Source organism: Hemiscyllium ocellatum, chromosome 21 (genome assembly GCF_020745735.1).
Source record: "Hemiscyllium ocellatum isolate sHemOce1 chromosome 21, sHemOce1.pat.X.cur, whole genome shotgun sequence".
NCBI classification, from domain to species: Eukaryota; Metazoa; Chordata; class Chondrichthyes; order Orectolobiformes; family Hemiscylliidae; genus Hemiscyllium; species Hemiscyllium ocellatum.
Genome location: NC_083421.1, coordinates 34089831 through 34117742, shown reverse-complemented (window position 1 = coordinate 34117742; position 27912 = coordinate 34089831). Strand labels below are relative to the sequence as shown.

The window sequence follows — 27912 nt, the reverse complement described above, 5'->3', positions numbered from 1 at the left end:
TAGGGAGAGAGAGAGAGGACAATGTTCTAGCATTGTTCGGATCTGAGAGCCATAGGATTGTGGAATTATTCTGATTCTATGAAGTGCAGGGAGATCTCTTCATTCACTCGTCAGCATTCCTCCCTCAGTCAGTGGCATGAGACTAACTTTCATTTTCATTTTTAAATATGAATCAACATTTTCAACAAATTTGCTATCTGTTTGCAGTAGAAGGAATTTCTCCCCTTTAATTTCCCTGCTAACATGTACTTTCTCTCATTAAGAGAGCAAAATAGAATGATGTTGAACATCACAGAAATCACAAGTTAGTGCACAGGAATGAAACTTATTTTTAATTCATTATTTCAATTTGAATACATACTACCAAATATCAGGGCAGATTCATGCTGCTTTGCACAGAATAACTGAAAAGGGTGAGAATAGAGAGAGAGAGAGAGAGATTTCCTTCCATGTGCTTGCTGAATGACAGTTGAACTTGGGAGGAAACATCCTGAGAGCCCAGTCCAACCTTTTTCATCTTGGAAAAATGAAATTTCCCCCAATCCTGCTAATTTTTAAACTCGAAGTGAATTTCCGTTCATAACCTTTGTCATCCTGATTGTAAGTGAACACTATGAACACTATGCTTCACTATGTTTGTATGTTCATGGCTCTGTGATTCTGACAAAGCATTAGGGGAACCAGTTATAGCAGTGAAAGTATAACGAGCTGATCAGGGGTATTGCTCTCCCAAGGGTCACCCTTAATTCACTTACACTTAACGTTTCTGCAGTTCAAAGATTTATCCATGGGAACAAGAGAACCAATTGTATCAATGCCTCTTCAAGGAACCTGCAGATGAATAGATATTACTCCCCCACTGTCTAAAGTAGTTGAAATATAAATGTAAATCACTTTGAGTTATAGATACCCTGTCCACTGATGATCCTACACTTTGCCCAATGGGACATATTTTCAAGCGTGTGGATATTCCCTAGAATTTTTCACAACACAAGTTTCTAATCACAGCAAGAATGTTTCACCTTCATTGATGAAAATGTTTTTACTTATGAACTTAGAATCACTCCAATAGTACTTCCTCGTGCCTCCTTGTAGCCAACTATTCGTGGCAGAGACACCGCAGCTGGCTCCTTTGCTCACTCTCCGAGCCAGACAAAGAGAAAAGAGAGAAAAGGAGGTGAAACATCAAGCAGTTAACTAAACAAGGGAGAAAGCAAGCCAAATGCAATTTTAACTAGCTGGGGTTGACAGAAATGCATTTCTTTTCAAAATCAATAGACCTCATTATCTAACAAGTGTCCTTTGGGAACACTTTGGCTGGAATGACCAATCAAACACTTGTCAGACAGGTTCACTTACTGTCAAAATCTATGCTTATTAGGCTTGACAAAGGAGGAGAATGAGCCTGGGCACTTTTGCCAGATTTTAAGGGGGAGCAGGAATCCTGCATAAATTATGCAAGGTATACCGTTTTAATCTGCAAAAATCACAACAACTTAAGCTGTATCATTAAAGAAAAAAAAAATGAAATGTTAAAACAGTACAACACAGACAATCTGAAAGTGGTGTTGCATACTAATAGGCAGCCCAGTAACCTTGACATAATACTTTTTCAATATCTAGTGACCTCCTCATTCATTAAAGATTCTGCTTTAGGACTGTAATTTGATTCAGTTACTTATAGTCCTGCTTTTAAATATGCAACTTAATTTTTGCTGCAGTAGGAAAACCAGAAGTACAATTCTGAAATATTTTGTGCACAGCAAGCTGAAGTGTCACTTTATATCATTCAATTTGAAACATTATAATCTTTGCCGCATAATCCTTTTATTTAGGTCAGTCCTTCAAAATTCTGGCAATATGTACAAATTTCCATATTTCAGTTATTCAAAATGTAAATTCAGTTTTGAGGGAAAAAAAGGTTTTATTTTTTATCTTGGAGACCTATGTCATGGTTACATGGAAAACCAAATTCACTGTCGATTTCTTGAGTGGGGCTTCTTAATTCTGTGCTTTCTTCCACCCTAGATTCACTCAACTCAAATCCACCACCATTTGATCCTGGCTAATGTTGTATTGCTGGAAAAGCGCAGCAGGTCAGGCAGCATCCAAGGAACAGGAAATTCGACGTTTTGGGCAAAAGCCCTTCATCATTCCTGATGAAGGGCTTATGCCCGAAACGTCAAATTTCCTGTTCCTTGGATGCTGCCTGACCTGCTGCGCTTTTCCAGCAACACATTTTCAGCTCTGATACTCCAGCATCTGCAGACCTCACTTTCTCCCCTACTGTTGTATTGCACCTGCTTCATCTGCTCCACGTACAAGCTGCATTTGCTCAGTTTCTCCCCCTTTTCCAAAAACACTGCTGAAAGTCGTGATGTTTTCAGTCATCTATCCTAACACTTCTCCTTGCTGTGTGTTCTCTGCTCCCTGGGCCTCCAGCGTTTGAAGAACTTCAGGATGTGTTAAAAGCAAAATATATGTAATGCATCTGTTATTTCTGTGAGGAAACACTGAAACAAGCTATAAAGATTGCCTATTCTAGTTTCTGAAAAAAAATCCTTAGCCATAGGGGTTTCAGCAGGGATTTTGATGCAGTTAATTCTTCAACACAATCAGTTTCAAATTTCAGTTCTTCGTTTTATAGGAGAAATTTCAAGACCAGGTGCACTGAGGATGGAAGTTGGCAGGAGGCCGTGTGCGTCCCCGTCATGTGTGAGGCAGTCCCAGCAAAATTTCACGGGGTTTACCAGTGTACAAATGGCTTCCAGTTTAACAGTGTTTGCTGGATGAACTGCAGTGATGCCAACAATGAGAGTGTAAGTAATGAGGATTCCAAACACTTTATGTGCGGAAAGTTAGAAAATGAGCTTTCAAGTAGGAAAGCTGTAAAGGAGAAATGTTGCTGCCTGTTTGGAATAAGAAATACTTAGTTGCTAATTTTAGCTCGCAAAAATCTTTACAAGAATTTTTTTCCCCTGTTTTATGAGGGTTTCTCTCAGCAGACGGACTAACATCACTGTCTGAAACTTTATAATGTGCAGTGCAAATAGTTTTCAGTACAGATGGACACCAGTTAATATAGATGTGGTTAATGAGGGCTTTCTAATGTTGGGAACTTCCAGCTCCCTTTAGGAATCCCTTGATTTCCAATGTCTTTCTCAACATGAAGAATAATAAAAGGTGTGATTTAATTTTCACTTGGTGATATCTTTGATGATACCAAGAGTTAACCTTTATAATTTAGCACTGTCCCTGTAGAATGCCTCCCTTGGAGCACTTATTTGAAATTCAGACACCTACTTTTCTATTTGTGCCAGCTTTTCCCAGAGTTTAATTTTGAAAGTGATGGATTACAAAACTTTAAGAACTAAGACCAAAGAAAGAAATAAAGTACATTTGAACATTACATCTGCAGGCTTGGATGTCATGCTTTGTTCAGATGAAGGACAGTCATAAGAAAAATCAGTCACTACCACTCCCAGCCTTACTTACATCTAGCAAATGAGTTGCAGACACCAAGTAGACAATGGACTGGATTGAGGGCCTCGGGGCCTGGGTTGAAGAGTATATACAGTGTGAAGGTCATGGCTTGGCACTGGCTCTCTTTAGTTTTTAAACCATAGAAGGCTTGTGAAAACATTAACTCACCAGTAAACTCTCACGGGACACTTCAGTTCCATCATCTGAAAAACAAGTACACAGGTTTTCATAAATTCATGGCCAAGCTGGTGGTCAGGCCCTGATTTAAGTCATTGGATCTCAACTTGCACATTAAAAATGACTGCTTCCCAATTTGCTGAAGCAGGAAGCTTGAACCTTGTAAAGCCTTTTTAAAGGCAGTTTTAAAAAAATTATTTCAACTATTTTGGATTGTGGTTGAAATAGCAAAGATTGTGGAAGGGATTACTGAACGTTTTAGAAGCAGGCTGAACTGACACACTTTCTGAGTGCTCTTCAAGCAGTGGGCAAGGTTACTAAAGATAAACCAGAGGGAGGGAACGTATGCAAGGGGAGATTTGGCTGGATAAAATAGTTCATTAGTCTGCGGTGTGGTGACCAGTTGTCAATGACAAAGAACTTCAGCCTATCAAAAACTATATGATTAGTTCTCAAGTACCTGAGCAGCTTGTGGATATGAATGATGGGTTCAGAAGTCTTTGGACTTCTGGAAAGGGCAGTCCTATCTATTTTCTTGCCATAAAAAAGTATTCCAAGCCTGAAGAAAGCTAATTTATCTTCACTGTCCTGGTGCTGTAAGCTACTGTTCTTAACCAATAAGTCAGAGACTTCATAAGTTGTGAACCAATTGCCTTGTGCCTCCTGAAAGTAAGAGAAAGTACGTGGAGAAGAGAGATCAAAGATTAGCAAGGCCTGGCAAAACAAGATGATCAACTCAATGAACTCTGGACAGAGACCACTGAACTGCCTTATCAGTTTTTCCTCCACTGATAACTGTATTTTTTTTTTGTCTCGGCCTCTTTGTGTGTAAAGAGAGGTTAATAAGTGGATTAAAATTTTAACTAGTAAACATGTTATATGTTAACAGTTCATAGTTGTTGACCTGTAGCCAGAATCTACTTATTTGAAATAAGTAGTCGTTCTTATTTTGTACAGGCACCTGATCTGTCCACCCAAGTACAGAGAACCTCAATTACCCGGCATTCAATTAACCGAACGTCGGATCATCCAAACAAAATCGCAAGGTCCCAATGCATGGCTAACTATGTTATCCAGCATCGATTATCTGTCATTCGATTAACCCCACCCAGGTCCTTTAGATAATCAAGGTTCCTCTGTAGAGGGACTTGATTTCCAGCACTTTATCCCAGTGAGGCATGACACATCAAAAGCGAAAGCACAGACCTCTTTACATCAAGTTCAATCAAACAGAAACCTCAAATTTGCACAATAATGAAAGCAGTTTAAGTGCAGAAATACAGATTATTGTGGTTTGCTGCTGTGCTCGGTAGAAATTTAAAGGTCATTGGATTTTTGTGACTTGATTGTGCCCATGTAATATTTTGTAGGAACCTATCAATAACTTGATTCGCTGCAGGAAGGATGGAACATGGAATGGCTCTCTTCAGATCTGCAGCTCAATGAAGGGAGACTGCCCACAACCACATCGCCTCAACAGTCAAATTAGACTAAACTGCAAAGACGGCTATGGCATAGGTAACATGGCAATGGAATGATGTTAAGAAAATTTTCAAATCTAGGAGTTAGTTAGAGTTACATAGATTTACATAGAAACCAATCATTTCATCTAACTAATTCATGCCAGCATTTTTGTTTCACATTTCCTTTTGTCGATCCCTCTTAGTGAAACCTTCTATCCTTTTCTCTTTATGTTTACCTAGCTTTGCAGTGAAAGCAATGCATGTATTTGATTGGAGTAGAATTATGACAGTGGCCATTGATGTATCAGAATTAAAAAATCTCCCAATGTCCTTTTCAATTAACATGTTGTCTTATGTAATGGCTGGTTTTGCTGCAGTTATTCATGTTGAGAAACCCACATGATTGCCTAACCAAGGTGACTGGCTATAACTTATCAGGACTTATGCTGGGTTCAAAAGAGAGCATCTCATGAAGTGCACCAATGCATGATTCTCCCAACTTTTCAAGTGTTCCAAAGGACTGCTATTGGATTTATCCTTTGAGTCCACCAGAACAATCATTTTCTTATGTCCATACGTTTGTCTTGCATATGAATCATAATTCCAACAGAAACTACTCAATCATGAAGGGCTATAGCTGATTGAGAAACTACACAATGTGAGGGACAGTGTTCAAAAAGCAACAGCAAAGCAACAGCAGCTTAGTAGTTTTTATTTATTAAGTCATTGTGTTATACAGCACAGACACAAACCCTTCAGTCCAACTCATCCTTGCCAGCAAGATGTCCTAAACTGCTCGAGTCCCATTTGCCAGCATTTGGCTCATATCCCAACAAACCTCCTCTTCATATATCCATCCAGGTGCCTTTTAAATTATGTGATTGCACTTGGCTTCACCACCTCCTCTGATAGCTCATTCTTTACATGCACCACCATCTGCATGAAAAAGCTACCCTTCAGGTCCTTTTTAAATCTTTCCACTCTCACCTTGAACCTAATGTATTGCTCATTGACTGTGTCAAATAAGGTCACAATTTATGAGCGTTTCCATCACTAAAGATCACCAAGGCAGTCCAATGGCAATTCTGTCTACTACAATGTGGACAATGGTGATTGAAACAAGAGCTTGTGTTCTGAAATGCAGACATTGCAGATTCACTCACACCCAACTTCATTACATCATCAAACTGGAGGTCAACTTCTTCCTACAGGGAAAAAAAGGGGAAACAACAAAAAAAAACACAAATTATATTTGACATTCCTCTCCAACATGATTGGGGTAGAACAAAGGACATTAACCTACCAATATCAGCCCGGAAGGAAAGAAAACAAAGTTGATTGAAGGAATAAAAAGACTTGATGCCTAATGCAAACTTAAGAGCAGCTTAATATTAAATGGTACACTCTTCAATTATTCTCATAACTTCTGTCACTTTTTCATGTTGTGCTTTGCAGATAACATTTTATGCGTCATAACATCTTGCCCTGCCTGTATCTGGGCAAATAAACATTCGAAGTTGCTGAAATTCTGTTCCTGATTTTATTTTATTATATTTGAGCTGATTTTGAAAATGATCTCCAGAAGTTTTACATAATTAGAGAGTGCACTGTGACAGAAAAATTAGCCCTTGGTCAACAAACATTGTGTCTCCAAGTTTTCTTGTTCTATGTCATGTACTAAAATTATAACACTCCTTTCCAAACAAACCTTCGACCCAATTTTGAGAAAGTTGAAAACCTATCAACCAGTAATTTTCTGATGAATCATTATTATAGAAGAAAAGTCTGAGTACAAGGAGGTCAGAGCTATGTTTGAAGTTTTAAGCATGACATAGATGGCCAGAAATACCATTGAATTTGTTGTCAAGTTGCATAAAATGTGCAAAAAAGAGTAAATTGAAACAAAACTTGAGGAATTCCAGGCATCACAAGTAAGGTTAATCTCAATGCCTGCCTTTGCTTTTATAATATTATTGAGTGGCAGTGAATACCAATCTAGCTTATGGACACTTTATTATCATGAACCTCCAAAACATATCTCCTGGTAAGACTAAACAAGAGCTCAAGTACAAAGGTACTCTGCTGACTTTTGTCCAGTTCATAACACGACCTTCCGCATCCTAATCTTTCATTATAGATCAAAAACGTAATTTGAAAAAAAGTTGGCTTCAATATTTAATGTCTACTATTCTTCTTTAGATGTAACTGTAAATGTGATCTACTGCTGCAAATGTAGCCACTGGCCTCTATAAGCACTCAAGCAGGTGAATGATTGCTATTTAGCTCTGGCTTGTGTTCTGGGTACTATACTTTTTTTTAATGAAACGTCCTCAACAGACCTTCAGTTGTTTAAGTTGAAAGCTCTGTGCAACCTATAAATTCTGAACTAAATGGCACCCTGCCTGGTTAAACACTCAGTCCCGATGGAGATGCCTTGATCCTTCGATGCTCAACTTAGTGGAGTACATTCTCTCCAGTGGTTTAAGTTAATTAGTATAAAATGCAATGGTAAGTTTAAGGGTTACTCTGTCTGTGCTGTTTATTCAGGCATCACTGATGCCTGATTAGTTAAGGAGAAAGGAGGAGGGAGAAAGATAGGGAGGTAGACAGATTAGTATGTGTGTTTGGAATTGTGGAGCTATCCATAGTGCTTAAATACCCTTATTCCATCAATTCTGGGACTGCTAAGCTCCATGGAATGTAGTGTGTTGTCAGTATAGGAAGGATTTTCATTACAACAGTCTGACTTGCAGAAATTTATTACAGATGCTGCTTTAGGAAGAAAATAATAAATGAATCAAAAATGTATGCTTTGGTAAAATTATTTTTATATTAAATTATGCATAATGCACAAAAACGAATATTTTGTGCAAGCATTGTTTGCTCATTTTAGCATTAAGACTTTTTCTGATTTTGCATTTTTTAAGATGAATGTTACACTAATTACATCTTTGCAGAATAAGATTGCATGGTGTAAATGAGTAGGGTTAAACAGATACAGTAGGAAGATTCACCAGCACGCTGAGTGTGATGAGCTAGTTCAGTTGTCACATGTAATTGAATGCTGTAATTCCTGCAAAGAAGTCATGCCCGTTAAGGTGCAGTGTTTTAAATAGAGAGCGATTTCATCAGAAGCAGCCTAGTACATACTGCACTTAAGATACAGTTAACCTAGTCTTAAAGCTATAGCCTAAAAAGTCAACCGTTACTTGCAGTTCCATAAAATGGAATGCAGCCTCCTTTTCAGCATGATCACCTCATTACACTTTTACTAGAAATATACCATCTGATAATGAAAGTATTATGGATTTCCAGCTGCAGTTCTTCCTGCTTGAAGAAGTCTTTCAACATGTTGACTCAAATATACCTTTAGGTGAACATTCTGTTCTTAAGGGGAAAAAAAACCGCCTCTTGCTAGAATTTTCACAAACGCTTGAGACTACTATAAATACATATGTTAGAACCTTTGTCAGAATAGCAATCAGATGTTAACCCACTGGTATGCTAACATAGGAAAGCACAAACTTACACTACTTAATCATACTTCAAGGAATGATACTCCCATTTTTCACATTTGCATTTGAAATATGTGCAGAATTATTGTATAAAAAGTCTGAAATCAAGAGAACACAGAGATAAATACATTCTCACAAAAATACTGTTTGGTTTCTTTCAGGTGCAGAATGTACACCTTCCTGTTTGTTACATCAAAATGATGCAGTCATTTTACCAAGCAACATGACCTCAGATGATGTAAAATACTGGATGAGTCCTTCAAAGGCAAAGGTTGGTTTTAAGTAGTGTGAATGAAACTCCTTTCAGTTAAATAATTTTGCCTAATTACAGGCAACCCAATTACTGGCCAGCAAGTCCAACATTTTGGACAGTGTCCACATTGTAGAAGATGATGCTTTTATTGCAAGTTTTAATCAAAACGTTATCAATCCAATATTCGGTGCTTGATGTTGCTGTTTTGCATTTTAGATTTTGAGACCTTATTTGGATTATATGAATGATTGAGGTTCTGACATGTGTATGATAAGTACATAAAAACATTTTGTATGCAGATGTGTATAATCTGTAACATGGCCTTTATTGTAGCAATAGAGGTTTCTGAACTAAGTGCATAAGGCAATAAGACATAGGAGCAGAAGGAGGCCATTCAGCCTCTCCAGTCTGCTTTGTCATTTAATGAGATCATGGCTGATCTGATAATTCTCGATTTCTTGCCTTTTCCCTCATAACCCTTAATATCCTTAGTTAAAAATTTACCTGTCTCAGCCTTGAATATACTTAATGATCTAGTCTCAATAGGCCTTGATGGTAAAGAATTCCATAGATTCACTACCCTCAGGGGTGAAATTCCTCCTCACCTTTTATACTGAGATTATGCCCATTGGTCCAAGACTCTCCCAGAAGGGGAAACAATCTGTCCACATCTACCCTGTCAGGTCATCTAAGAATCTTGTACACTTCAATAAGGTCACCTTTCTTTTTTTGTATTCCAATGAGGGAGGTCCAATCTATTTAACTTCTCCTTGTAACAGTCCCTCCATATCTGGTATCAGTCTTGGGAACATTCTCCGGATTTTAATGTGGCAAGTTGTTTGTTTGTTGTACAGAAAGCATCATTTTTGCTCCCTCCTACATTTTATGCAAGATTGCTCAGGCAGAATGTGCTTAAGGGTAATAATGTACAAAGTGATGCACTGCATCAAAACACTCTGTCCAGAAAGCCATGAGATAGAACTATTCTTGGAATTGTTTGTTTTATTAAACATTTGCGAATAAATGTTAACAAAATATCAGCACTGATGTAGCAGGCTGCAGTTCAAACCATGTTCCTGTTTCCCTGTTGTACTGACATGACAGGACATTAAAAGCGCCAAAATGAACTTGTTCTGTGTAAGCATGTCCTTTGTGAACATATGGTGGAACAAGAGTGTTCACAAGCTCAGTAACCATTCTCTGAAAGTGTTTACATCAAGATACAACAATGCAATTCTGTGTTGCTGAATCTGAACGCGACACAGTATGATTGTCTTGTTTATACACAGGGAAATAAAATGTAACAAATCTCATCATGGCAGCAATGAATTTCATAATCAGCTCATCAAACAAATGGAGAATAAAAAAAGTTGTGTTGCAGCCACTTTGACTGAAACCATCAAATTCTTGTAAAAACCCTATTGGTTCACTAATACCCTCTTAAAGAAGGAAATCACGTATCCTCTCCTGATCTGACCATAGACCCAGACCAACATGATTAACTCTTAATAACCTTCTGAAATGACGAGAGCAGGTTAGTCAATCATATTTGAGAATGAGGCTTGGAAGGACAATGAGAGGTCATCAATAAATGATGGCCTTGCCAATGTCATCCACGCCACTCGTTAAAGATTATGCACATAAATAACTTTATAAGATTTCAGTCCCTGCATATGTTACGCATCCTCAGTTTTAGTGACATATCAGATTGGATTTGAAGGGATTTGATGGGTAGCTTATTGGAATTGAATCTGATGGCGGAGACCAGTCTTGTCATGTTAGGCTCCCTTTATTTGCGTCATTAAATTGCACACAGATTTCTGGATTTCTATGCTATATTAATGCCTAGTGTTGCTTATAATCCTTCTTTTAAAGTGCACACGCCAATGGGTTTATCGAATGCAAGCATTCAGCATTTGTCTCCTTGGGCAGGGCAGTAATTCTACAAAAGATTGAAACTGAAAATCCTTTGCCTCTGTCACTATGCTATTTCCATCTCAAGTGTATACTACAGGATAGAAGATAACAAACCTGATTGACAAGGTCTCTTCTTCTGGTCCAGTCTGCCCCTAAAGATTGTTTTGCAACCCATCCCCTGCATATCTCAAGAAACAGGCAAATTTTCTACTATTGTCTAATTACACCAACTCTGGATGAGAAAGAAAGAAATTGAAAAAAAAACAAATTCTAGTATAATTTAAATATAAAATGAGTCTTTGCAATTACAGATAATTACAACCTTGGATGATTTCCAAGTTTTTTTTATTTCAACACAGAGTCTTTAAGAAAAATAATTTGGGAAGAGCCACAATGGGCTTCAAATGGGAACATTGAAATTGGGAGTGAGGTAATTTGATCAGTCATTGAAATTACATTAAGGAGCAAGATTCTGCAGTCAAACTCCTTGTAATTCAAGCAAGATAATCACCACCAGCTTATAGTCAATTAAAACTTTTCAAATTTTATTCGTAAAGTGGAAATTTAAAGGAACTAAATTTTTAATTGCATATCATCAACAGCCAACCTTGTACTCAGGGTTTCTATGCAGTTACATCAACTTATTCAGTAAGTCACACATTACGTAAAAAGAGATAACTGGGATCAGTTATATCGTGGACACTGGTAGGAATGAAAGCCCATTTATTTTAAAAAAAAACTTTCATGTACACATTCTATCAGATGAACTTAAAAAGCAACAAACTGCAGAAAATAAAGGCATAAAAATTAAGCTTTGTAGTACAGGTTTCTAGAAGCTCAAAACTCAAAATGCTGGAATGTTCTCAGCACAACCTGTGCAATGCATCTGTACCATAAGAGTGCTGGTGTAGGCATGCCACATGTACCTTGGAAACAGGTACGTTGAGGGGGTTGGTAGTATCAGACAGCTTCTGTCATTGACTTGATAGCAGGTCTGTCATTTTGGATTTTCAAGTTCCCACTAACGTGCTTTTTAAATGCTCCAAGCTGACCATATCAGTTAAATTATTAAAAGGATTATCTTTCAGCTTTCAGCAAGGGTGGTTTTGTTCTTCCTTCTTTGCTCTGCACGGTGATTGGAAATACTGTGTTCTGTGTTAGAGGCAGAGTTGACAACACATGGGAAAATGTGGAGTTGTCTATTTTGCAGGAAAAAATGGCTTATTTCAATGGAGAGAAATTGCAAAATTCTGCAGTATAGAGGATTCTAGGTTCCTCAGAAATTCACAAAATGTCAACATGCAAGTATCTCAAGAAAGTCAGAAGCAAATTGAATGTTGCTGTTCACTGAAAGAGGAATGGAATATAGAATTAGGAATGTTCGTCTACAGTTGTACAGGGCATTGGTGATGCTACCTCTGAAGTATTGCGTGCCATTTTAGTTTCCTTGCTTAAGAAAGGTAATCATTACAATGGAAACAGTGCAGAGAAGGTTTGTGCAACAGATGAAGGGATTGTCTTGTGAGGAAGTGTTGAACCTGTATCCACCAGAGTTCAGAAGGATAAAGGGAGGTCTTACTGAAATATGCAAGATCCTGAGAGGACTTACCAGGGTGGATGCTGAGAGTATCTTTGCCTTTGAAGGGACCAGGATTAGAGGGAACAGCTTAAAGAGAAGGAGTTTCCATTTCAGATGATTTAAGAGGAAAAATTTTATCTCTATTAAACGACTGTTAATGTGTGGAACTCACTTTCCCAGAGAGCAATGATGATTGATTTGAGGGGAAGCAACAGAATCCCAAAGAGTTAAAACTTGTACAAAAGCATGGCAAATATGTATTGTGTACAAAGGGAATGGTGTTAAAAACACAGAATCTTTTGTTGCTGTATAATATCATACACTGATAGTAAACTGAGGGAACATGATTGTACCTGAAATAATAAAAGGATATGTCATGGAGACAGCGCTCACATAAGGCCACCTGAATGAAGGTCAAACATTACCAGCCATTGGATAAATCATGTAAAATTTTCCAAATAATTTTATAGCAGCAAATTTAAAAGCAAGAGTCAATTAAGAGTGTTAGATAAGCAGTTAAAATTCTAGAGTGGCAGTATATATCTGAATATAATTGCAACTTGTCTCCACTAACTGCAGACCCCAAACTGATGTAAACCTTGAAAACATGCATTAAAGATGACAAAATAGGGATTAATCAGTCTAATTTCAGGAGCTCAGCGAATAAATATATATACAGCATTGTTTGTGAAATGAAGAATTGCTGTCTTACCACTGATTGCTGCCTTATAACCATTCCTTGCCATCCTCCCTTGTAAACATGGAGTTCATTCCAGCTATTCAATTCTGTTATGTTAAACATCTTAAGTCATGAATTAGATTGTTGCTTTATAATCACTCCAAATAACCATAATTTCTACATTTAATTCTAACATCCAACATTTTGACCTGTTGAGATATTGAATGATAATACCTTGCAAATCAAGCTATTAAAATACATCTTTCAATTAGGACTGGCCAACAAACGCTAGAAATAGTGCTTTGTGTTACAGGAGGACACAAGTGAAAGGCTTTTAACAAATCATCACTTAAACCTTGTTTGGTTGGTGAGTCAGCCACGACATTGAGAAATCCATGTGACCTTGCTTTGCTCTGCAGACTGGTACACTAAATCACCATGTATAAACCAGTGCGGATAATCAAGGCAGACGCCACACAGATAGCAAACTTCTGAGTGCAATTATAACAGCTCTGATTTTATTTTCTCTTCACAGAATATTGTTTGTACAGCAGGACTAAACTGGTACCCACACCCTGAAATGATTCACTGCATTAAATCATGTGAGGTAAGACCCTTCACTACATGATTGTAGGCTGTCATTGGTAGAAGTGCAAATTCTTGCCTTGCTAATTATATTCATTGACCTGAAGAAAGTTTTTTTCCATTTTTTACAGTTAAACAAATGGAGGGATATCAGTGTTTTTGAACATCATTCCCTCATCCTTTTGCATTTGCCCATGGTGACAGCCTGTCTAATTCACTCATACATGCCCACCTGACAGGTCAGCTGTCTTAAGCAATAACCATAGCCATAAAAACACATCTAACGGGATGATGGAGAACCAATTGCTTGTTTGAACCTTTAATAATATAATTACTTTGATTTGTTTCAATAATAAGATACCATAACATGCTGTGTACTTGTTCAAAGTATTTTATACCCCCGTAATCAGTTGTTGGATAAACACTGTGACATACAGGAACAGGAAGGTTATTGAATTTGTATGTTAAAATACTGTGCTTCAACACATAGTGTAGTGGATTGAAGAATGGTTGGAAATGAACAGAAAATTACAAGTCATTCTCTGCTGATTCTTGCAGTTTTACTGGTTAAGTTATGACCATTCTGATCTGTATTATCATTCAAGATGAGACAGTTTTACATTTCTTAAGCACTGAACACCCTTTTAAACGTCAAGGTTCTTATCAGTGGATGAAACTTCCAAACTATCAAAATGAGTAATTTACATACCCAAAGGAAGTGGAACTATGGTTTAGTATAATTCAGAGATGGGTGAATCCATGTTTCTTCTGTGAGTAATAGCTTCGCTTAACAGGGACATAGTTGCACATCAAGTATGAAGGAAGTTAGATAAAGGTGACCAAAGGCAGAATAAGTGTACATATTTAAGGAAGTTGCTGAAGTCCAATGCAATGAACGTATCTTCACCATTCTGAATCCCCTTGAGATGTAAGCCTCAATTAGTAGTTCTTCAGCCCAGAGGCTGCCAGCCTCTGATTGGCGAAGAACTCCTGGTAAACCCAGAATGTCAGTGTCGAGATCTATGATCCACCAATGCTCTACCAGCCAGCTCTTAAGCTGATCGATGCATGATGGGTTAAGTTTTCTCAGAAGTGGGGACGGCAAGTTAGTCATGACCTAATCCACTGATTGCCCCCAATTTGTTTTTAAATTGGTAAATCACACTCAGAGCATCAGGATAAAGAAAACAGAAAATGTTGGAGAAACTCAACACGTCTAGCAGCATCTGTGGACAGAGAAACAGAAGTAACATTTTGAGTCCAATATTGATTCTTCTTTGGAATTGATGCTGCCAGACCTGCTGAGTTTCTCCAGCACTTTCTGTTTTAACTTCAAATCTCGGATATCCACATTATGTTGCTTTTAGTCAAGATAAATAGGCCATTTTCAGATTGGCAAATTTTAAGTCGTGGATTGGTGAATGGATCAGTGCTAGGATTTCAATGACTGCATTTACAATCTATATTCACAACTTAGTTAAAGGCTCGGTGCTAGATCCATTTTTGTTTGTCATTTATATAAATGATTTAGATGAGAATATAGAAAGTATGGTTGGTACATTTCTGGATGACACCAAGATTGGTGGTATAGTGGACATGAAAAAGGTTGACTATGATTACAAAGAGCTCTTAATCAATTCGATCAATGGGCTGAAGAGTGACAGATGGAGTTTAATTCAGATAAGTGTGAGGTATTGCATGTTGGTAAACCAAAGGTAAGATGAATCTAAATAAAAGTAGGGCCTTGGGCAGTGCTGTAAAACAGAGAGGCCTAAAAGTTCAGGTACAAAATTTTGTGAAATTTGCATCACAAATAGATAGTGGTCAAAAAAGCTTTTAACACACTTGCCTTCATTGGTTAGACCTTTGACTATCGGAGTTGAGTTGGCATTTTGAAGTTTTACAGGGTGTTGGTGAGACATCTTCTACAGGACTGCGTCCCATTCTGGTCTCCTTGTACAGGAAGGATATTGGAAGCTGGAGAGGGTTCAGAATGGATTTACCAGCATGGTTCCAGGAATGGAGGGTTTGAGTTATGAAGAGAGGCTAGGTAGGCTATGACTTCTTTCACTGGAGTGTCAGAGGTTGCAAGGTGACCTTATAGAGGTTTTTAAAATCATGAAGGGCATAGATAGGGTGAATGGTAGGTTCCTTTCCCTAGGCTGGGGAATTTCAAGGCTAAGGGCCATATTTTTAAGGTGAGAGGAGAAAGATTTTAAGAAGACATAAGGGGTATTTTATTTTTGCCTAGAAGTACACATGTGGAATGAACATCCAGAGAAAGTGGTGGGTATAGGTACAATTACATTGGTTAAAAGATGTTTAGATAAGCACATGACTAAGAAATGATTGGAGAGATATGGGCCAAACATATGCAGGTGGGAGTGGTTTAATTTGGGAACATGGTCGTCATAGAGTGGTTGGATCAAAGGATCTGTTTTCGTGCTGTATTACTCTATGACAAGTCCTGTCGAGTTGTAACATAATTCTTCTTTGGTAGTGCAAAGAAAACGAGCAAATACGCAAAAAAGTCCCAAGTCAGAGTAAGTGGAGTGGCAGTTCAGGTCAGAAGATTGGAGAATATTACTCAATTAGATGTCATCCCCTGTTAAAATAGAAATAGACCAGTTTTGAATGATCAAGCCCATTCTTTCAGAAGAACACATACAATAACCTCAATAAGCCGGATAGAATTTATTTTTTGGAAGACCTCATAGATCTTCTGAAATTGTTATGTATTGCTCCAGATTTTCCATTAGTGGTTTACTCCTGCATTGCTTTGCACGAACATTCTGAGAAATTCTTATGCTATGATGAATATTTGTCGGAAATGCCATGCCGATGGATCATTCTGTCATTGTTGGACATACTTGTTTCGTAGCTTTCATTTAAGAATGGTAGAATCCATTCTTAACCAGCTGTCAGTTCTGCCCTTTCAAACACTTTTTACTAAGATTCTTGTTTCAGATATCCAAAAGAAGGAGCGGTTTTTGAAAAAAAACATCTATTTAGTTTCAAAATAAAGTATTGCTCGAGCTTTCTTAATTCTGTGTCCGTTCTACATCAGCAGGCAAATAAATATAGTTTCTAGCACCTTTATTAGTTGTGGCTTTCAGCAGCTTAGAAGTACAGACCCAGTTTTCATCAATCTTCTTTCCGACAGTGAAAAAAAGTTCAATTGCAAGTCTCCTCTCATAAATTAGAGCACTAAGTAAGCAGAAACATCCCTGTTGTTTTTCTGTGAACCCTTTCCAAAGCATAAATATTACTTTGACAGTAGGGTATCTACTATTTCCTCTTGTTCCTTGTGAGAAAACTTAGCCTTTTCTTGTCCTCTGCTCAGGTTCACATCTCCATGTGGAACATTGTTGTGACTAATGTGAATTACTACCCTAATAATTGCAGCAATCAACCGCCAAAATCAACTGCTATCCAACACCTCGTCTCCTTTCTGTCATGTTGTCCAAGCCTACGGGCCATGTGCTAATAATCCAAGAGCACTGTCAGGCCATGGTTTATGCCAACTATTCTCTTAACTCAGCCACTATGAGACACACAGCAATAGCTCAACAATGACTCATCCACTTTTCTTTCCATTCCCCACAACATGGAGGTTCCTGACTGCTGTGCCTTAACCAATCACAGTATCTCTGACAAATAGCACAATTTTATGGTCTCTCACGGCACACGTGGAAACAGCAAAGGTTTGTACTTGGCAGATGGTGGCATGCCTGAACCTCGATGTGTGCCCACCTCTGTTTGAACTAAATCGGGGTGGGAAGGTGGATAGCTGGATTTGTTGCCCTTCCACCATTAATGCCCTAAATTGGATAATCCCTCAGCCTCATTCCGACACGGCTGGTATTTACCTGGCTGCAGATGGATAGTCAACATGTGGTCGTCATGAGAGCTAAAACAGTGCATCCAGCTTGAGATCCCATGGATTGTGGGGGTGGGTGTTGCTCCTTGTTCCACCTGTTGCTCCTTCTTCTACCTGATCGAAGAGTACAACAGAGGGAAGGGACAATCCTGAGAAATGCCACAGCACACTCACCCGACTCTTCCACCCTTGTTCTTACTGCTGGGCCCTGCCTACATCTCTAATCCCACACCCTCCACCCTCTGAACGCCCTCCCTCCATAATCCTACCTATGGTACAGCTCACTCTTTGATCTAGGGTGTCCGGTACACATCATCCTGGCAATGGCCATAGCCTGCTCTGTGGCATAGCCATTCAGAAGAGCTGTCAATTGGCCAACAGGTCTAGATAGACAAGATTTCCATTCCCAGGGTGCTGGGAAAAACACACAGGTGGTAATTTAACTGCCCGAGTAGTACTTGATGCAAACAGGCTTTAGGTTATAAAAGGCAGCCTGGTATTTCAATCATTGAAAAACAATGATTGAAAAATGAAGAAAAAGCAAGAACTGTCTGCTGCATCATGCCTGATATCCGATGTCACCACAGAGTGATATGCTCCTACTGACAGGAATTGGAGGAAGAATAATTCAAGAGAACTAGGGCTAATCTCCAGTTTAATTCAGGATCAACTTTTTCATGCTTCAAACGTATAAGTTTAAGATGGGTGACAAGTCTGCAGTCCATTTCACATCACTTCTGATTTCTAATTACTTTGGCTTCAAATGAAGTAAAATAAGTCAAGGTGTAAAATGACCTTTCCACTTACTACTGTCCAAGGGAAAATTATCCTGAAAGTTTCTGAAAGATTATCACAAGGAAGTTATTCTTTGCGACATCATATGAATTTTCCAAATATCTATCAAATTTGTGAGTCAAGGATTGTAATAGGCTTGACCTAATTATTTAGTTAAAAGCCACATGACACCAGGAGTGCTGGTCCTTCATCAGATCCGAGGAAGGAGCTGCACACTGAAAGCTTGTGACTTCAAATAAACTTGTTTGACTATAACCTGGTGTCATGTGGCTTCTGACTGTCCACTCTAGTCCAACATCCGCCCCTCCACATCATGGCTAATTATTTCAATTCATTGATAGCACAATCAATTTCAGAAATGGGAAAGCTCTCCCTAAACATGTTAACTGATGTTACATTGATGGGAAGTAAAACTTCTCAATACTTTGGAGATACCTTTGTATTCAAGTGCAAACCTCTCATAGGGTAAAGACACCATTCTTTCAATGAGTACTTGTTTATCGAGATCTGCTCTGTCTCATTTGATTCTTTCCCAAGTCTGTATATGTAAATGATATTTCTACACCTTCCGAGCATATCTTTCTCTATTTACACTGCACTTGTCAAAAATGAAGTCTAGACCTGAGAGAGTTAATAACACAATTTTGGATCTGAATCCTTACCCATGCCATAATTATGACATGCATTGCTCCAGTGCATAGGTTTATGACTCCACTTATACAGACCTCATGTAAAGCATTCTATCACACTCCCACTTTACTGTAAATTTTTTTGTACAATTGCCAAAGAAAGCCTTATGGAAAGGATTTAAGGTAATGTGATGATTTACAATGTATGGTCATAAATTAGATTCAACCTTTTTGCCTGCAATATGAATTAGTCAATTTATTTTGTGTTCTTGTTCATGCTCTGCTTTTCTTAATTGCTCTGAAACTCAAGACATCCAGTGCCATCTGCATAGATTTCACCAAGTCTCTTCAGTTCTGTTGTGATTAATGTAGTGAAGTGACAGGTAACCATTAATAGATAGTTTGTGTAGAGTACATATTTATATTTTTATTCACTCACTGGACTTTGGTGTCACTGACTGCACCAGCATTTATTACTTGTCATTGTTTGCCCTTGAGAAGGTGGTGTTGAGCTGCCTTCTTGAATTGCTGCAGTCTGTGTGTTGTAGGTAGACCCACAACACCCTGAGGGAGAGAATTCCAGAATTTTGACCCAGTAACAGTGAAAGAAAGGCAATATATTTCCAAGGCAGCATGGTGAGTGGCTTGGAGGGGAACTTGCAGATGGTGGTGTTACCATGTGTCTTCTGCTCTTGTCCTTCGAGGTGGAAGTGATCATGGGCTTGAAAAGTGCTGTCTGAGGATTAGATTAGATTACTTACAATGTGGAAACAGGCCCTTCAGCCCAACAATTCCACACCGACCCGCCGAAGCGCAACCCACCCATTCCCCTACATTTACCCCTTTACCTAACACTACGGGCAATTTAGCATGGCCAATTCACCTGATCTGCACATCTTTGGACTGTGGGAGGAAACCGGAGCAACCGGAGGAAACCCACGCAGACACAGGGAGAATGTGCAAACTCCACACAGTCAGTCGCCTGAGTCGGGAATTGAACCTGGCGCTGTGAGGCAGTAATGCTAACCACTGTGCCACCGTGCCGCCCACATCTTGTGAACTTCTCCAGTGCATCTGAAAGATAGTATGCACTGGTACTGCTGAATGTCTGTGGTGGAGGGGGTCGATCCTTACGGATGTGGTGCCTATCAATCAAATAGAAGGATAAGGCAAATGATTATGTGACAGAGTTCCTTGCAATCTTGTTAATGTTCATAGGTGGCTTTCCCTTGCTTTGCTTGCTACTGCAAAAAAAACATTGATTCCACATTAGGGTTCAGTCCCACAGGTTTATAATGCAACCTGGTGTCTTGTCAACATAGCACTTGTTCATGTGAGGTTTAACTGGATGGGCTGGGAAATCATATTCAAATCTGATCTATCCATTGCCTCACTCACACACGTACTTCCAGGAGACACTGCACAGCAACTGGCAACATAGGATAGAGTCGCCATTACTACTCTGAGTAGTTAAGATCAAATATAGTGTACAAACCACTGGCCTAGAATAATCAATGAATTTGATACAGATTAGCACTTAAATCATAGACAATCCTGGCTCAGCTACTCACTGGATACACTTACTTTGGCTCGAGGGAAACCAAATATTGTCATCAACACTTTTCTTCTTGAACTTGGCAACATGACAAACATCAGGAACATCAAAAATCCAGGACGTCAAGGAAAAGTTCTATGGCAGGGCAAAGGTCAGTCTGTAATTGTGCACCTTGCGCTTGTGTGTACACTCAATGTCCTGTCTAAATAGAAACCAGCAGCTTTTCCTGAGTTTAGACATTTGAATTGACCAATGACCTCTTGAGAAATGCAGGATATGTATTCAACATAAGAATGACTCAATGTATCCATTGGGACACCTCACGTAGTAATAAAATCCTTCATGTATGTAAGTAATGATCAGCTATAAATAGCATGTGAGGCAAGGTTATGTATTCTCAAGGCGGTAAGAGGCTAATTTTGCTTTAAATTTTAATGACAAAAGTAATGAAATCCATTAGCTTTCAGCATTCAATGAACACATTTAAACCAAGCTGGGAAACGCATTAGATCTTATTCAACCTTAGTGACCAGATATGGAGGGACCAAAAATTTCACCATTGATGCCATTAGGGGAGAGAAAGAAATCGTGCAGGATTTTCTGGTGAAGAATTGAAACCCCTGAAGGAACATTATCCTCAATATGAAAGAGAGAAAATAAAATGCACACAACATTTTGTTTTTCTTTTCAGCAATAAAAAATGCCATCTAACAAAAATTACGGAGACAGCATAATTGACAATCAAGTGACATGGCAAAAATTGACAAACCTACTCAATTACCAGATTGTAATGACAGACCTCTAAAGAACTTTGCTGTCCATCAAGTATGGCAGTTCCTCACAATTTCCAGGTAATCCCTGTCAGATATCATCTGCCAGACTGGCTCTGTAACTGATGGTGAGAGTGGACGGCACAATGGCTCAGTGGTTAGCACTGCAGTCTCACTGCACCAGGGTTCTTTGCTTGATTCCAGCCCTAAGTGATTGTGTGGCATTTGCACATTCTTCCTGTGTCTGTGTTGGGTTCCTTTGGGTGTTCTGGATTCCTTTACAATCCGAAGATGTGCAAATTCAATGGATTAGCCAAAGTAAATGTGGGGTAACAGGGAAGGGGTGGGATGCTCTTCAGAGGGTCGGGGCAGACTCATTTGGCCAAATGGCCTCTTTCCACACTGTAGACAACTACATTACAAAAGACTATCAAGGAAGACAACCATCTTCCTATGTGCCAGCTATGACTCCAATCATCAGAGAGTGTTTCCCCCGATTTCCATTAACTCCGATTTTACTAGAGTGGCCCTTAATGTCAAGGGCTGTCACCAGATATGTGGCAGTATTACCAACTGCAAATTCGCCTCCAAGCCACTAGCCAGTCTTATTTGGAAATATATCATTATTCCTTCACTGTCCTAGAATCCCCGGCCAAATAGCATTGTAAGTTTATCAACAGAACATGGACAGCAGCAGTTCAAGAAGACAGCTCACCGCCACCTTTTCAAGAACAACGAGGGGCAGGCAATAAATATTGGCCAGCCAATGAAACGCACATCCCATGAGTGAATCACAAAAATAAAATTACAGCCCTACTTTTAGCAGTCAGCCAAATGATAGAAGGTGTTGCCATAAGCAGCACTCACTAACTGCCCATTCTTTAACATATGGCTTGAGTGCACTCGGAACATGAGTGTTCTAGACCTTACTGTAGCCTTGATTCAAGCATGGACATAAGAGCTGAATTCCAAAAGTGACTTGAAGTGAGAGTAATTGCATGTGTTCCCCCTTTATTGTTCTGCTTTCTGAGCTCCATGTGTTTTTGGAAGCAGAAGCCCGTTCATTGGCATGCCAAATCGGCAAGTGCGGAACTTATGGTCATATTTATTGCAGCATTTTACCTAGTGTGGCATCAAGCAGCCCTAGGAAATTTGAAGTCAATAGAAATTCAGGGAAAATCTCTACAGTGGCATGAATTACATTTAAAACAATGGCAGATAGTTGAAGTTGTTGCAGGCCTGTCATTTTAAGCTAATTCCTCCAGTCACTCCTCAAGACAGTATCATAAGATCATAAAATGTCAGAGCAAATTACACCATTCAGCCCATTGAGTCTGCTCTACTGTTTAATCATGGCTGGTATGATTCTCAACCACATTCTCCTGCCTTCATCCCAAAATCCTTTTGACCCCTTACTGATAAAGAACATATCCATCTCTGTCTGAAAAACACTCAATGGCTTGCCTCCACAGTTTTCTGTGAGGCAGTGCCTTCATGTCCTAGACTTGCTTACTAGCGGAAACATCTTCTCCATGTCCACCCTGTCCAAGTCTTCTGCAAGTTTCATTGAGATGCCTCTCATCCTTATAAACTCCACCATATACAAACCTAAAGTCCTCAACTTCTTCTCGTATCAAAAGCCCTTCATTTCCAAGATATCTATTGTAAACCTCCACTGGACCCTCCAAGGCCAGCACATCCTTTCTTAGATACATGGCCCAAAACTCTGCTATCCTTGGCATAACCATCTTCAGCTGTTTCATCAATGAGCTGCCCTCCATGGGAATGTTTGCTGATTGCATTGTGTTCCAATGTAATTTATAAATTTTAGATGAAGCAGCTCCACATTGCAGCTTATATGGAAACTGTTCAGGTTTGGGCTAAGTGCAGAGAAACTTCACACCACTTAAGAGGTGGCAAAGGGCACCTATATGTATCGCCTGCCCTTGACATGCAAATACATTATCATTGCCACATTTCTCACCATCAACATCTTAGATATCACCATTCAGTATAAACATAATGGAACTAACTACATAAATATTGTGCTGACAAAACCAGTCAGAGGCTCCATAATTTGTGAAAAGTGGTTGGCCAGCTGACTCCCCAAAGCTTTTCCATATCTTCCATAAGGGCACACTATTGGAATACTATCCACTTGCTGGTTGAGTCCAACTCCAATGGCACTCTGAGCTGCATGGTGGCACAGTGATTAGCACTGCTGCCTCACAGCGCCAGAGACCAGGGTTCTATTCCCGCCTCAGGTGACTCTCTGTGTGGAGTTTGCACATTCTCCCCGTGTCTGCGTGGGTTTCCTCCAGGTGCTCTGGTTTCCTCCCACAATCCAAAAAATGTGCAGGTTAAATGAATTGGCCATGCTAAATTGCCCGTAGTGTTAGGTGAAGGGGTAAATGTAGGAGAATGGGTCTGGGTGGGTCACGGGTTGGTGTGGACTTGTTGGGTCGAAGCGCCTGTTTCCACACTGTAAGTAATCTAAGCAGTTAAGAAATTCCTTGCAGTACTCCATAAGTTAGTTTACCCAACGCAGCGTAAACTATGCTTTGTCGTGTATATTTTGAGTGTGCTTTGGGATTCAGTCTGGAGTTTTCTGACTTCACAAATCTGACTGTGTGGTACTCTTGTGGTGTGAATCAACATAGTTAACATGCTTCTAAACCCAACATAGTCATAATGAACTACAGGAAGTGCTGCAAATTCTCCCTTGGTCTGGCAGCATCCGTGTGGAGAAAAACCCGGACTTAATGGTCAGAATTCAATAGGGGTTAGAGCAAGGCAGTCTATAGTGAGATTTGTGGCAGAATTGCATGAGGTTTCTGACGTATCCTGTTACATTATTTTAGGCATTTGCTAAATGGCTGGACAAATTTCTCGCTAGGAAACAGCAACTTGTCAATCAAATTGTTAAATGCCTGATTAAAGACACAATTCACCTCATTAAAATTCAAGTTCTAATCTGACAAAACATGTTGAACAAGCTAAATGTCCCACCATGGAACCAGAGTAGTAATTGGAAACTCCAGTTCACTACTTGATCTAAAGGACATGTTGGGCACCAGTCACCAACATCTCAGGCCGTGATCCACGGGCACGAGCCAAATACGTCACATCTATAGACACTGGCATCCAATATATGCCCTTACCTAGGAACCCTCATTGTCTGATCCACTATCTTGCAATACTACATCTTGGGCTGCACCAGCAACTATCTTTGTAAATGTTGCAGCAAGGATACCGTGGACCAGGCTCCATCTTGGGCCTGTTCATTTGCCATCACAGTGCTTATACACTCTGAGTCTACCAGCATCCTTGCCTTGCATTGCCTTGCACTTTACTGTCTAAACCCGAGATATCAAGCTCATACAGTACTTCTGTAATGCCATGCCACTTAGCAAAGACACAAAGTCATGAAACTGATCATGGTTGTGAACAGTCCTCAGTCAAGCCAAGGGGATATCCTTCACTCAGTAGGAGCTGGCACAGTAACTCAAGGGCAGTTTTGGATAACAGTCCAGGGGCTTGGCCATAGTCAGTCAGCTGCATAGAGGGAGGTCAGGGTCAGAATGCTGATCTCAAAAGTGGTGAGGAACTGCAGGTCAGGCAGCCAAATATTAGCCTTGGCTCTTTTCTGCCCGATTGTGGTCGGTTTTCCTCCTGGAATGAAAGAGAGGGGTAGGTATTAATGGAAATGAAAATGGATGGCACAGCTGTTATTTTTGGTGTAAGTGTGGAGATGTCCTGAGCGAGTGAGTCAGCAGCAGAGAAGGCACTGAGCATTAGTGATGTTGGGGGTTGGGTGGGAAAGTGTGAGTGGAGAAATGTGGTGGGCAACAGTGTGTGTGATAATGCATGATCCTTGTTTAAAGGAGCAGAGATGGAATGAGTGTGAGGCATCAGGGAGAAGATGGCAGCACTTAGTTGGTGGAGAATGTGATTGACCGTCTTCTGTCTGGGCAAGGTGATGGAATCTACACTGACTCAGATGGCAACCTCACACTAGGCTGGCATCCATTGGTGAAGTTGCTTACTCTACTGATCCTCTGCACTACCCTGCCCACCAGGACCTCTAAGACTCTGCCAGCACAATGAGGGATCAAATTCATCTTATCTGCCAAGTTCGGGGCAAATATCAGGAACTGCTCAGGGCACTCTGCATTAACAGTGCTTGTCTGGGTACACAATGGCCTTTTAAAGATGGCAGCAGTGTCAGGGACGTTGGTCAATTCTGGGATATTCTGGTAGTGCTGAGTTGTTCTGAGAAAGGTGCATGGTATCAGTGGGATGGAATTGGGCATGAGGGATATCATTGGGGTGGGGCAAATAGTAATGAGGTGACTTAGCTCAGATGGACTTTGCCTTCCAATGAAAATCCCTCCAAAAAAACTCAACACAGCTGGCACCTTGCCAAAAAAATCTAAGATACAATCTAATGTTTAAGTCAAAGTGTCATGGGCAAGAAGGAAAGGAGAATTTAAATACTTTACTGTTCTCATCTTTTGCCCATACCAAAGTTGAATTTTAACATTTTTAAAAATCCCATCATCTGGCTTTACCCTTTTAAGACAGGAAGAAGTATATTTCCCTAACCTTGGTTAAGTCCAATTTAAAAATGACCCACGGCAAACTGCTTAGGGGTAAATCAAATTAGGGTTTATTAATAGTGAAGGGGGTGGGGGGAGGTGATAGTGATTATGCCACACAAGCAAGGAACAAAGGAAAACAATGACAATTATGAATCAGGTAATTAGAAAATATATTGGCCATAATTCACTTGAGTTCTGTCAGTCAGTCAGTGTGAGTAAGTTCTTACAGTTGCCTGATCTGACAAAGCCCTTTCTTATAGGAGGTCATATACAATTGAAGGACCACATTATCATTCTTCCGCACTAGGGAAATGTTCCCTCTTTTAGCAAAATATAGGATTTTTTCCCGTAAGTCAGGAAAAGGTTGAAACCTAAAGAGAAAATGCTGGAAAATCTCACCAGGTCTGGCAGCATCTGTAAGGAGGGAAAAGAGCTGACATTTTGAGTAGCAAAGGGGGAAGAGGAGAAGAAAAAGGTGATAAGACAGTGGGGAGCGAGAGAAAGAGAGACAATCAAGAAATAAGACATACAGAAACGTGGAAAAAATAATAAAAAGAGGTAAATAAAATAAATGAAATAAAATTACAGAGTAGAATGAAAACAGAGGGGTCAAGATGGGATAATCATCTGAAGTTGTTGAATTCATTGTTGAGACCGGCAGGCTGTAACGTGCCTAGTCGGAAGATGAAACGCTGTTCCTCCAGTTTACGTTGAGCTTCACTGGAACATTGCAGCAGGCCAAGGACAGACAAGTGGACAGGGGAGCAAGATTGTGTGTTGAAGTGTTGAAGATTCCAGCATCCTCAGTAACTTGCTCTTATCCAGGAAAAGGTTGAGATTGGAAGCAGACTGGTGCTATATGTAGAGCTGCTTTGCTATGAACTGTACAAAAGTTAAAGCAAAGGACGAATGAAAGGAATCAAAGTTTAAATTAAATCAATTCAATATCCATGTGTTTCACTCACATGCCTGGGGTTCTTATATATGTAACTTGATTTGATGAGATGGTTTGCATGCATCTGGTCAAAAAACACAGTAGGCTGGAGGAGATAAATTGTTGGGCCATCAGTAACGTGTCAAACATACCGTGTTTGATGGATTTTTTTCAAACCATTCTTTTCATCCCCAGGAAATACTTGAAGTATATTGCAGTACATTATGATCAGTAAGTGTCCTTTAAGAAAATATAAACAAGAGACTATAATATTTTTAGATTAGATTAGATTACTTACAGTGTGGAAACAGGCCCTTCGGCCCAACAAGTCCACACTGACCCGCTGAAGCGCAACCCACTCATACCCCTACATTTACACCTTATCTAACACTATGGGCAATTTAGCACGGCCAATTCACCTGACCTGCACATCTTTGGACTGTGGGAGGAAACCAGAGCACCCGGAGAAAACCCAATTCCTAAAAAACAATTTCAGACCTCTTCAAGCTTTCTGGGCATGAAAATCAAACCAAATGGAAATTAAAGATGGAACAAACTCAACAAGTAATGAGTCATTAAAAGGGGTAGGGAGAGAAAAGATCATTGAGGATTGCCATAGTCACAGCATCTTTCCTGCTGAAACTCAAAGAGAGGTCTGTTTGAAAAAGAGTGGGGATTTGTGTTTGACAGTGCAAAAGAATATGAGCAATTGAATGAGAAACAGTCCATTTGGCTTTTCCCCATTTAATATGACCAAAGCTGATCTTGTATTTCAACTCCCTATTGCTGCCCTATTCCCATAGCCTCAATTCCTTAAGTATTTCACATCATCTTCCACAGTCAAAACTAATTCCTGTAAGCTTTGATCTTGTATCATCTTCAGACAAACTAATTAGATTGACCAAGGTTGGCTGCAAGGAAAAATGAGTCGGTTGTTGCTTCTCACAGTTCATGAGAAGTGTCAAAATCTGGTGGCTTTGTTAGACCGCAAAATCAAAATAGAGCTGAATAAACCGCACCATTGGAGTGAAATGGCAATACATATCATAAGGCAGTAAAATACAGTATATACCATAAGGTTGTAAAAGACAATACAT

At 39.5% G+C, this 27912-nt stretch overlaps 1 protein-coding gene across 1 annotated transcript in view; it reads left to right on the top strand.

Moving 5' to 3' along the window:
- LOC132825648 (pappalysin-1-like) overlaps window positions 1–27912 on the top strand; it is a 326796-nt gene that overhangs the window by 230779 nt on the left and 68105 nt on the right. Inside the window, exons 17-20 of the mRNA XM_060841017.1 lie at window positions 2648–2819; window positions 5031–5178; window positions 8800–8909; window positions 13602–13673. Coding sequence (XP_060697000.1) covers window positions 2648–2819; window positions 5031–5178; window positions 8800–8909; window positions 13602–13673 — 502 coding nt within the window. The remainder of the gene's footprint in view (window positions 1–2647; window positions 2820–5030; window positions 5179–8799; window positions 8910–13601; window positions 13674–27912) is intronic.